The sequence below is a fragment of the Mustelus asterias genome, unplaced genomic scaffold, assembly GCF_964213995.1.
Source record: "Mustelus asterias unplaced genomic scaffold, sMusAst1.hap1.1 HAP1_SCAFFOLD_1111, whole genome shotgun sequence".
Classification (NCBI taxonomy): Eukaryota; Metazoa; Chordata; class Chondrichthyes; order Carcharhiniformes; family Triakidae; genus Mustelus; species Mustelus asterias.
In genome coordinates, this window is record NW_027591056.1 from 91026 (window position 1) to 103990 (window position 12965).

Below are 12965 nucleotides of genomic sequence, written 5' to 3' on the forward strand. Positions count from 1 at the left end.
ACTGACCAAATCGTCAGGACCTTGGCTTAAACCCCACCGCCCCCCATCCCTTAACTGCTGCCTTCTTCAACCGCTTAATGTGCATCAGAATGTCTTTGAGTTTCAGCCCCTGTTAAACTCTCTGTTCCGGTGCCGCTTGTATTTGATGTCCTGTTTTTTTTGTGTTTTGTTTTGGCCAGGCTGAACCTGAAGCTGGGAGAAGGCGTGGAACTTTCAGTCGGAGTTTACAATCTCGTGCGGAGTGCCAGGAAACCCAGTGCCGTCCGCCTGTACCGAGAAAGCAACGAGCCCGTCAAAACCAAAACCCGCTGGTTTAACGGGGAGACGGGCAGTCTGCTCCTGCCCAGCGACACCAAGAAGGCCCAGGTAAAGGACGGTGAACCTATACCGTGCTGAATTAAAACGTCAACTCCTGCCTGACCAAAGGCAAAACACTGCGGATGCTGGTAATCTGAAATACAAACAGAAAATGCTCTTTCTTAATTCATGAACGAGATGTGAGTTATTGTGCATCCCTAATTGCCCTCGAGAAGGCGATGATGGGGCGTTTTCTAAAACTGCTGCACTCTGCGATGTGAAGGCACATCCACAGTGCAGTTTCATCATGACTTTTGACACAACTGAGTGGCTTTCTAAGTCAATCAGAGGGTAGTTGAGAGTCAGCCATGCGGTTCTGGATCCTCAGACAGGCCAGACCGGGTAAGGACGGCAGATTTCCTTCTCTAAAGAGCATTAATGAACCAGATGGGTTTTTACAACAATCGGGTAATTTCATGATCACAGACTAATTTCCCCTTTATTATACAGCTCTGGTGAAGGGTCATCCAGACTCGAAACATTGGCTCTTTTCTCTATTCACAGATGCTGCCAAACCTGCTGAGATTTTCCAGCATCTTCTCTTTTTCTCCCCCAGTTGCTGTGGCGTGGTTTGAACTCGTGCCTCTAGATCGACGGCACGGTGGCACAGTAGGTTAGCACTGCTGACTCACAGCACCAGGGACCCGGGTTCAATTCCTGGTTTGGGTCACTGTCTATCTGGAGTTTGCATGTTCTCCCCATGTCTGCATGGGTTTCCTCCGGGTGCTCTGGTTTCCTCCCACAGTCCAAAGATGTGCGGGTTAGGTGGATTGGCCATGCTAAATTGCCCCTTTAGTATCAGGGGGACTAGCTAGAGTAAATGCATAGGGTTATGGGGATAGGGCCTGGGTGGGATTGTGGTCGGTGCAGACTTGATGGGCTGAACGGCCTCCTTCTGCACTGTAGGGATTCTAATGATTCTACCATTAGTCAAAACCTCTGAATTACTCATCCAGTAACAGAACTCCCCTGTTATTGTATCCCTTGTGCGTACTGTACAGAGAGAAACAAGAGTTAATGTTTTAGGTCGATGACTTTTCTTTACAACTAGCCCGCGTTAGACATGCCACAGGGTTCAAACAGGTACAGAAGGAAGGTATGCACGGAGGGCTGGAAAGAGTGAAAGGGGAGGCAGCAGAGATTAAATAACAGAAGAGACAATGGTGCAAGGCAAAGATAGAATGGTAATGAGATGAGTAAATAAAGAGAAAAAGAACTTGTATTAATTAAAATAGCGCCTTCCACAACTTCAAGATGGCCCAAAGCACTTCACAGCCAATGAAGTACTTCTGAACTTTCCTGCAGACAAAAGGAATATGCCCAAGCCTTGCACCTGTTTTGAATTATCTGGCAGCTTGAGGAGCCTATAGCTCCCCATTGCTTTCTCCATGGCAAGACCTCGGCCAATCAGAGTCGACTTGTCAACCAATCAACACCCTTTTCTCCTGTGGTATAAATTGTCACAATTGTTTGAAATTTGACCTTCTGGGGTTTGTCCTGATGAGTGCAAGACAAAATACTTCGACAACCTGTCTCCTTGTTCAGCATTGGTTTCGAAGTTTAGCCACTGCTGTAATGTAGGAATCTTTCTACTTACATTTGACTCTCTCCATCCCTTTCTTCCACAAACTGATTCCCTCCCTGTAACTTGCTTTTTTATTTTAAAATAAGGATCAGTACGAGGTATCATTTTTATTTTCTGCTCTGTCTTTAACTTGTTACCTGTTTAAAGTTAAAAGTTTATTTATTAGTGTCACAAGTAAGGCTTACATTAACACTGCAGTGAAGTTACTGTGAAAATCCCCTAGTCGCCACACTCCGGCGCCTGTTCGGGTAACACTGAGGGAGAATTTAGCACGGCCAATGCACCCTAACCAGCACGTCATTCGGACTGTGGAAGGAAACCGGAGCACCCGGAGGAAACCCACGCAGACACGGGGGAGAACGTGCAGAGACTCCACACAGACAGTGACCCAAGCCGGGAATCGAACTCGCGTCCCTGGTGCTGTGAAGCAGCAGTGCTAACCACTGTGTCACCGTGCCGCCCCGTTTCTGGGATACGCATCACCCTTCTTCCAATGTCCTGAATATTTTGTACCATCGTAATCCAGACATCCAGTGGGAAGAGTCTTCCATCCCTTTGCTCTTTTTATACCGAGATTAACTTTCCATTTTTCAGTCAGACCTTCACTGGATTAGCTCTTTGAAGAAGAGGCATACGGACCCGAAATGTTAACTCTGCTTCTCTCTCCGTGCACCTGCTGAGCTTTTCCAGCATTCTCTGTTTTTATTTCAGATTTCCAGCGTCCATAGTATTTTGCTTTGGCTTCATTGAGTTTATCTGCTTGATGTGGTTACATGACCATCTATATTGATGGAATATTCCACAAAATATGTCCAGCCTAATGAACAGAGCGTGCTTGAGCCTCTGTGTTATTTAACAAAATAACACAGAGGCTGTGTTACTCATGACGGTGATTGCTCATATCACACAGTGTGACCTAATCCAGAAGAGGACCGTTAGGGCGGCACGGCGGTTAGCACTGGTGCCTCACAGCGCCAGGGACCCGGGTTCGATTCCCGACTTGGGTCACTGTCTGTGTGGAGTCTGCACGTTCTCCCCGTGTCTGCGTGGGTTTCCTCCGGGTGCTCCGGTTTCCTCCCACACTCCAAAGATGTGCAGGTTAGTTGATTGGCCATGATAAATTGCTCCTTAGTGTCAGGGGCACTATCAGGATAGATACATGGGGCTACAGGGATAGGGGCTGGGTGGGATTGTGGTCGATACAAACTCAATGGGCTGAATGGCCTCCTTCTGCACTGCAGGGATTCTATGATTGCCCATCCCTAATTGCCCTTGAGAAGGTGGTGGTGAGCTTCCTTCTTGAAACGCTACAGTGCATGTGGTGTAGGTACACCCACTGTGCTGTTAGGGAGGGAGTTCAGGGATTTTGACCCAGAGACAGTGAAGGAACAGCCAATATATTTCCAAGTCAGGATAGTGAGTGGCTTGGAGGGGAACTTGTAGGTGATGGTGTTCCCAGGTATCTGCTGCCCTGGCCCTTCTAGATGGAAGTAGTTGTGGGTTTGGAAGGAGCTATTGAAGGAACCTTGGTCAGTTCCTGCAGTGCATCTTATCGATGGTACACACGGCTGCCAATGTGTCCGTGGTGGAGGAAGTGAATGCTTGTAGAAGGAGTGCCAGTCAAGCGGCTGTTTTGTCCTGGATGGTGTCAAGCTTCATGAGTGTTGCTGGAGCTGCAAGTGGAGAGTACTCCATCACTCCTGACTTGTGCCTTGTAGATGGTGGACAGGCTTTGGGAGGGTCAGCGGGCGAGTACTCGAAAGATGTTGCTCTTTCATATAATTTAAGCCTGTTCTTGTTCTTTTTGGTTCCCAGGTTTATGGACAGAGGCAGATTGTTCTGGAGAAAGAGGAAACCGAGGAATTGAAGAGATTTGATGGCCCAGGCTTGGTTCTCATTGGTTTCAAGCCATTGTCACTCTTAAAGAAGCACCACCACATCAGACCCCCACAGTTCATTTACCCAGATGAGACGCTGATAACAGGTAACCCTCAGCCGCTGTTACTGCTGCCCTTTGGCCAAGTGGGCATGGCTCTACCCAGGGTATTTATAGAGCACAGGGTCCAAACTTCATCCCCCTTCTCCTCAGTTAGCTGATGGTTCACAAGACAGATTCATGCAGATAATGATGGGAAACCCTGCAGTGGCAGCTAGAAGTGTTAAAACGTTAGGAGCTAATGTTCCAGCATGAAGGAATCCTACTGGAGAGAGAGAGAGTGACATTTTATATATTTACAATGCAGCCGTAATATCGAGCAGATGCAAATATGTTATCGGATAGAATACCCCTCCTCCAGAATCCCTCTACCCTAGAATACCCTGTATAGAATAACACTATCCTAAAATACCCTGTTTCGAATACCCCTACTCTAGAATCTCTCTATCCTAGAATACCCTGTCTAGAATCCCTCTATCCTAAAATACCCTGAATAGAATACCTCTATCCTAGAATACCCTGTATAGAATCCCTCTATCCCAGAATACCCTGTATAGAATACCACGATCCTAAAATACCCTGTATAGAATACCCCTACTCTAGAATCCCTCTACCCTAGAATGCCCTGTCTAGAATCCCTCTATCCTAGAATACCCTGTCTTGAATCCCTCTATCCTAAAATACCCTGAATAGAATACCTCTATCCTAGAATACCCTGTCTAGAATACCTCTATCCTAAAATACCCCGTATAGAATACCTCTATCCTAGGATACGCCGTATAGAATATCTCTACCATAAAATACCCTGTCTAGAATATCTCTATCCCAGAATACCCCATATAGAATACCTCTACCCTAGAATACCTCGTATAGAATACCTCTACCCTAGAATACCCAATATAGAATACTTCTATCCTCGGATACCCCGTATAGAATATCTCTACCCTAAAATACCCTGTCTAGAATATCTCTATCCTAGCATACCCCATATAGAATACCTCTACCCTAGAATATCCCATATAGAATACCTCTACCCTAGAATACCCCGTATAGAATACCTCTATCCTAGGATACCCCGTATAGAATACCTCTACCCTAGAATACCCCGTATAGAATACCGCTACCCTAGAATACCCTGTATAGAATACCCCTGCCCTAGAATACCCTCAATAGAATACCTCTACCCTAGAATACCCTGTATAGAATACCACTACCCCAAAATACTCTGTATAAAATATAACTACGCTAGAAAACCCTGCATAGAATATAACTAGCCTAGAATACCCTGAAGAGTATCCCCCTATCCTTGGGAGCTGTATCACTGATTGTTTGATGCTACCTGAGCATTATTATATCTTAAGAGATGAGAAGATGAATTTGAGCTCATTGTAACTGGTCCACTTCCTCTCATTACAGCATGCGGTTACATACTGAATGGCGTTAATGTGTTCTCTCCACTGCTCTGGATCATAGATCACGCCAACGATCTCTCACACTTTGAATCGAGGAGTCAGATGCTGAATCCTATTACCCTGGTTAGAAACATAGAAAATAGGAGCAGGAGGAGGCCATTCAGCCCTTCGAGTCTGCTCCATCATTCATTATGATCATGGCTGATCATCCAACTCGATATTCTGTTCCCATCTTCTCCCCCATATCTTTTTATCCTCTTGGCCCCAACCAAGTGCTATATCTAACTGCATCTTGAAAACATTCAATATTTTGGCCTCAATTACTTTCTGTGGTAGCAAATTCCACATATTCACCACCCTCTGGGTGAAGACATTTTTCCTCATCTCTGTCCTAAATGATTTAGCCTGTATTCTTAAATTGTGATCCATGGTTCTGTACGCCGCCCCAAAAAATCCCTGAGTTGCCACACTCTGGCGCCTGTTTAGGTACACCGAGGGAGAATTTAGCATGGCCAATGCACGTCTTTCGGATTATGGGAGGAAACCGGAGCACCCGGAGGAAACCCACGTAGACACGGGTTTCTATGAGATTCCCCCCCCTCATTCTTCTGAACTCTGGTGAATATAATCCTAACCGACTCAATCTCACCTTGGGAGTCAGTCCCACCATCCAAGGAATCAGCCTGGTAAACCTTCGCTCTACAGCAAGAACGTCCTTCCTCAGATAAGGAGACAAAAGCTGCACGCAATATTCCAGGTGTGGTCCCACCAAGGCCCCATATATATGCAACCAGACACCCCTGCCCCGTACTCTAATCCTCTCGCTATGAAGGCCAACATTCCATTTGCCTTTTTCACCGCCTGCTGCACCTGAATGCTTAACTTCAGCGACTGGTGCATGAGGACACCCAGGTCTCATTTCACATTCCTTTCTCCTAATTTATGGCCTTTCAGATAGTAATCTGCCTTCCGTTTTTGCTCCCAAAGTGGATAACCTCACATTTCTCCAAATTATACTGCATCTGCTGTTCATTTGCCCACTCACTCAACTTGTCCACATCACACTGAAGCATCTCTCCATCTTCCTCACAGCTCACCCAGCTTTGTGTCATCTGCAGATTTGGAGATATTACATTTAGTTCCTTCGTCTAAATCATTAATTTATATGTAGTGAATAGCTGGGGCCCCAGCACTGATCCCAGCGGTACCCCACTAATCACTGCCTGCCATTTGGAAAAAGACCTGTTTATTTCCTACTCTTTGTTTCCTGACTGCCAACCAGTTTTCTATCCATCTCAATCCACTACCCAATCCCATGCACTTTAATTTCACACACTGATCTCTTATGTGGGACCTTATCTGAAAGTTCAAATAAACCACATCCACTGGCTGCCCCTCATCAACTCTACTAGTTACATCCTTGAAGAATTCCAGTAGATTTGTCAAGCATGATTCCCCTCGTGTAAATCCATCTGACTCTGTCCTGTCCAGCCGCTGTTTACCAAGTGCTCTGCTATTAAATCCTCCCCCACTACCGACGTCAGGCTGACTGGTCTATAATTCCCTGTTCTCTCTCTGCCTCCCTTTTTAAATAGTGGGGTTACATTAGCTACCCTCCAATCCATAGGAACTGTCCCAAAGGCTATAGAACCTTGGAAGATGAATACCAATATACCCACTATTTCTCAGACCATTTCCTTAAGTACTCCGGGGTGTAGATTATCGGGCCCTGGGGATTTATCAGCCTTCAATCTCAATTTCCCCAACACCATTTCTCTACTAATATTAATTTCCTTCAGTTCCTCCCTCTCCCTAGACCCTGTGTTCCCCAACTTTTCTGGTACGTTATTCGTGTCCTCCTTTGTGAAGACAGAACCAGAGTATGTATTTAGTTGGTCAGCCATTTCTTTGTTCCCCATTATAAATTCCCCTGTTTCTGACTGTAAAGGACCTAGTTTGTCGTTAACAATCTTTTTCATCTCACACACCTAATAGAAACTTTTACGGTCAATGTTTATGTTCCCCGCGAGCTTACTCTCGTACTCTATTTTCCCCTTATTAATTAGTCCCTTTGCTGAATTATAAACTGTCCCAATCCTCAGGTCTACAGTTTTTCTGGATCATTTGTATGCCTCTCCCTTGGACCTTTAACTATCTCTAATTTCCCTTGTAAGCCTTAGTTTGGCCACCTTTCCAGTTTTATTTTTGTGCCAGACTGGATTAAATAATCATTCTTTGAATGTTTGCCGTTGCCGATCCACCATCGTCCCCTTAAATAACATTTCCCAATCTATCAAAGCCAACTTGTGCCTCATATTCATCGTAGTTTCCTTTATTAAGATTCAGGACCCTAGTCTCAAAATCAACTACCTCACTGTCCACCTTGATGAAGAATTCTATCGTGTTATAGGGGATGAAGTAACAATTTGACTTTATCGTCACCACTTGCTAAGCAGCTCAGAGAGGTCAGCCCCCCTGGTCCTTTCCAGCAGCCTTTGGGCCAGCCATGGTGCCAGGTGCTTATTGTTCTGAGCTGTGTTTATGTTTCACATTCCCAACAGAAAGCACCACTTTATTCAGCGCACTGCTCACCAAGTGCCTGGAGAAGGACATGTATGCTGTTTGCCGCTATACTCCCCGGAGGAACACCCCACCCCGATTTGTGGCATTGGTCCCACAGGAGGAGGCGCTGGATGATCAGAAAGTGCAGACCATCCCTCCAGGTCAGTGACACTGTCTCTCTCGGATCGCTCACTGACTGGGTGAGTACACTTGATTTGTCTCTCCTTTCTGACTGAGTTATGGTCACACCAGTGCCACAGAATCTCCGGCACCTTTTCTGCCTGACCACATATGATAATTATTCACACACTATTTGCCTATGGAGGGCATCGTAGCTGTTGCCTATCCTACCCCCACTCACCTTCCCCACACACACACACCACATACCACGTGTATACACACACCACATGTGCACACACACACCACACATACACGCACCACACGTACACACACGCACCACACGTACGCACGCACCACACGTACGCATGCACCACACGTACGCACGCACCACACGTACACGCGCGCACCGCACGTACATGCATGCACCGCACGTATGCGCGCACCGCACGTACACACACATATATACACACAGTGGAGCCTGGCTGATTGTGTGCAGCTCCAATGCAGAGAGGAACTGAAACCAGATATTTGATTTGATTTATTATTGTCACATTTATTAGTATACAGTAAAAAGTATTGTTTCTTGCGCGCTATACAGACAAAACATACCGTTCATAGAGAAGGAAAGGAGAGAGTGCAGAACGTAGTGTTACAGTCACAGCTCGGGGTGTAGGGAAAGATCAACGTAAGAGAAAGATAGCACCACAGCCTGGGCTTGGACTCAGATGAACTAACTTCAGATTTCTATAGTTCAGAGTTACAGCGGATACATGTTACAGTGGGTGGATGAAAATTGAAGATTACATAATAACTGCTGAGAGGAAATTGATCCAATCTATAAAGGAGAAAAGATTGCAGGGCTGGGGGAAAGAGAAGGCTCTTGAGACGCATTGGATAAGCTCTTTCAAAGAGCTAGTAGAGCCATGATGGGCTGAATGGCTTCTATGCAGTGTCATTCAATGAATCATTTACCATCGCTGTAGCCCTGCATTACATTGGCAGTGCAGTGATTTTAGACGTGGGTCTTCACTTGTGGTTTCCTCCCTGGGAACAGTAACCTGACGATAGGCAGAGTTTTTTAAGCGATGTTGATTGAGGGATGAATACTGGCTGAGACACCAGGGAAAACTCCCCTGCTGCTCTTCAAAACAGGGTCGTTAACATCCATCTCCGAGGGATGTGGGGACCGCAGTTTTCTGTCACGTCTGAAAAGCATTAAAGTACGCAAAGAATTCAAACACCCCACGGAGCTGCAATCACCACTCACACACACACCCAGGGACTTGGGTCAATTCCCAGCTTGGGTCACTGTCTGTGTGGAGTCTGCACGTTCTCCCCGTGTCTGCGTGGGTTTCCTCCGGGTGCTCCGGTTTCCTCCCATAGTCTGAAAGACGTGCGGGTTAGAGTGGATTGGCCATGCTAAATTCTCCCTCAGTGTACCCGAACAGGAGTGTGGCGACTAGGGGATTTTCACAGTAACTTCATTGCAGTGTTAATGTAAACCTACTTGTGACACTGATAAAATAAACTTTGAAACTTTAAACTTTAAAACTTTACTAGTCGTAGCTTTGACCTGATTTCTGCAAAAACGCGAATGTTCATCCCAGGTCATCCCATCAAACGCAACTCCTGAGTCGGGCAGAGTGGACGTGTGAAATGCTCACCGATTCCTGGTACAAACAAAACTTTTCCGTCATTTTCCCATTAGGATTCCACCTGCTTTATTTGCCTTACGCCGACGATGTCAGGAAGATCGGCTTTACGGAGAAGCGAGTGGCCAGCGAGGATCAGATCGAGAAGATGAAATCAGTGGTGCAGAAGCTCCGGTTTAAATACAGGTCAGTCAGAGGTTCCAGCGATACTTTCTGCGCCTTTAGGGGATCACTGTCTGTGCGGAGAGTCTGCACGTTCTCCCCGTGTCGGCATGGGTTTCTTCCGGGTTCCTCCCACAGTCTGAAAGGTGTGCGGGATTGGCCGTGCTAAATTGCCCCTCAGTGACCCAGATGTGTAGATTAGAGGGACTAGCGGGGTAAATACATTGGGTTACGGGGATAGGACCTGGGGTGGGATTGTTGTCGGTGCAGACTCGATGGGCTGAATGGCCTCCTCCTGCACTGTAGGATTTCTATGATTTCCCCTGTGCAGATGAACAGGAAATTTCTGCAAATTCTCCTTAAAATAAAATGGTGACCATTTCTATCCCTCTGGATTAGGCCTGAGAGCTTTGAGAATCCGGTTATTCAGCGGCATTTCCGTAATCTGGAGGCACTGGCCCTCGATTTGAAGGAACCGGAAGAAGTTGAAGATTTGACACGTGAGTATCCTGCTGTACAGCTCGTACCCACTGCCCAGCAGCAAAAGGAATTAATTTGATTTGATTTATTATTGTCACATGTATTAACATACAGTGAAAAGTATTGTTTCTTGCGGACTATACAGACAAAGCATACCATTCAGAGAGAAGGAAAGGAGAGAGTGCAGAATGTAGTGTTACAGTCATAGCTAGGGTGTAGAGAAAGATCAACTTAATGCGAGGTCGGTCCATTCAAAAGTCTGACAGCAGCAGGAAAGAAGGGTGGGTACTGGTAGACAGGAAGGTGGGTTGAAGTGTGTCTACTTCAATGCAAGGAGCATCCGGAACAAGGTAGATGAACTTGGGGCGTGGATTGGTACTTGGGACTACGATGTTGTGGCCATTACGGAGACGTGGGTAGAAAAAGGACAGGAATGGTTGGTGGACGTTCCGGGGTATAGATGTTTCACTAAGTGTAGGGAAGCTGGTAAAAGAGGTGGAGGAGTGGCATTGTTAATCAAGGATAGTTTAACGGCTGCGGAAAGGCACTTCATGGGGGATCTGCACACTGAGGTAATATGGGCTGAAGTTAGAAATAGGAAAGGAGCGGTCACGTTGCTAGGAGTTTATTATAGGCCCCCAAATAGTAATAGAGATGTGGAGGAAGAAATTGCTAAGCAGATTATGGATATGTGTGGGGGTCACAGGGTAGTTGTCATGGGGGACTTTAACTTTCCAAATATTGATTGGAACCTTTGTAGGTCAAATAGTTTGGATGGGGCAGTTTTTGTGCAGTGTGTGCGGGAGGGTTTCCTGACACAATATGTGGATGGGCCGACTAGAGGTGAGGCCACATTGGATTTGGTACTGGGAAATGAACCGGGCCAAGTGTTCGATTTGGTTGTGGGAGAGCAATTTGGAGATAGTGACCACAATTCGGTGTCTTTTGTTATTGCAATGGAGAGGGATAGGGCCGTACGGCAGGGCAAGGTTTACAATTGGGGGAGGGGTAATTATGATGCGATTAGGCAAGAATTAGGGGGCATAAGTTGGGAACAGAAACTGTCAGAGAAAGGAACTAATGAAAAGTGGAACATTTCAAGGAACAAATACTGGATGTCCTTGATAGGTATGTTCCTGTCAGGCAGGGAGGAAATGGCCGAGTGAGGGAACCATGGTTCACGAAAGAGGTGGAATGTCTTGTGAAAAGGAAGAGGGAAGCTTATGTAGGGATGAGGAAACAAGGTTCAGATGGCTCGATTGAGCGTTACAAGTTAGCAAGGAATGAGCTGAAAAAGGGGCTTAGGAGAGCTAGGAGGGGACATGAGAAGTCCTTGGCGGGTCGGATCAAGGAAAACCCCAAGTCTTTTTACTCTTATGTGAGGAATAAAAGAACGACCAGGGTGAGGTTAGGGCCGGTCAAGGACAGTAGTGGGAACTTGTGTATGGAGGCAGGAGAGATAGGCGAGGTGATGAATGAATACTTTTCTTCAGTGTTCACCAAGGAGAGGGGCCATGTTTTTGAGGAAGAGAAGGTGTTACAGGCTAATAGGCTGGAGGAAATAGATGTTCGGAGGGAGGATGTCTTGGCAGTTTTGAGTAAACTGAAGGTCGATAAGTCCCCTGGGCCTGATGAAATGTATCCTAGGATTCTGTGGGAGGCAAGGGATGAGATTGCAGAGCCTTTGGCGTTGATCTTTGGGTCCTCGCTGTCCACGGGGATGGTGCCAGAGGACTGGAGAATGGCGAATGTTGTTCCTCTGTTTAAGAAAGGGAATAGAAATGACCCTGGTAATTATAGACCGGTTAGTCTTACTTCGGTGGTTGGTAAATTGATGGAAAGGGTCCTTAGGGATGGGATTTACGACCATTTAGAAAGATGCGGATTAATCCGAGATAGTCAGCACGGATTCGTGAAGGGCAAGTCGTGCCTCACAAATTTGATAGAATTTTTTGAGGAGGTAACTAAGTGTGTTGATGAAGGTAGGGCAGTTGATGTCATATACATGGATTTTAGTAAGGCGTTTGATAAGGTCCCCCATGGTCGGCTTATGATGAAAGTGAGGAGGTGTGGGATAGAGGGAAAGTTGGCCGATTGGATAGGTAACTGGCTGTCTGACCGAAGACAGAGGGTGGTGGTCGATGGAAAATTTTCGGATTGGAGGCAGGTTGCTAGCGGTGTGCCGCAGGGATCAGTGCTTGGTCCTCTGCTCTTTGTGATTTTTATTAATGACTTAGAGGAGGGGGCTGAAGGGTGGATCAGTAAATTTGCTGATGACACCAAGATTGGTGGAGTAGTGGATGAGGTGGAGGGCTGTTGTAGGCTGCAAAGAGACATAGATAGGATGCAAAGCTGGGCTGAAAAATGGCAAATGGAGTTTAACCCTGATAAATGTGAGGTGATTCATTTTGGTAGGACTAATTTAAATGTGGATTACAGGGTCAAAGGTAGGGTTCTGAAGACTGTGGAGGAACAGAGAGATCTTGGGGTCCATATCCACAGATCTCTAAAGGTTGCCACTCAAGTGGATAGAGCTGTGAAGAAGGCCTATAGTGTGTTAGCTTTTATTAGCAGGGGGTTGGAGTTTAAGAGCCGTGGGGTTATGCTGCAACTTTACAGGACCTTGGTGAGACCACATTTGGAATATTGTGTGCAGTTCTGGTCACCTCACTATAAGAAGGATGTGGAAGCGCTGGAAA

At 46.2% G+C, this 12965-nt stretch overlaps 1 protein-coding gene across 2 annotated transcripts in view; it reads left to right on the forward strand.

The window, feature by feature from the left end:
* The window catches only part of LOC144487899 (X-ray repair cross-complementing protein 5-like), a 39220-nt gene that overhangs the window by 19846 nt on the left and 6409 nt on the right, over positions 1-12965 (forward strand). For both annotated transcript variants that reach the window (XM_078205951.1, XM_078205952.1), the window contains exons 6-10: positions 180-366; positions 3758-3926; positions 7852-8013; positions 9681-9810; positions 10186-10286. In XM_078205951.1, coding sequence (XP_078062077.1) covers positions 180-366; positions 3758-3926; positions 7852-8013; positions 9681-9810; positions 10186-10286 — 749 coding nt within the window. The remainder of the gene's footprint in view (positions 1-179; positions 367-3757; positions 3927-7851; positions 8014-9680; positions 9811-10185; positions 10287-12965) is intronic.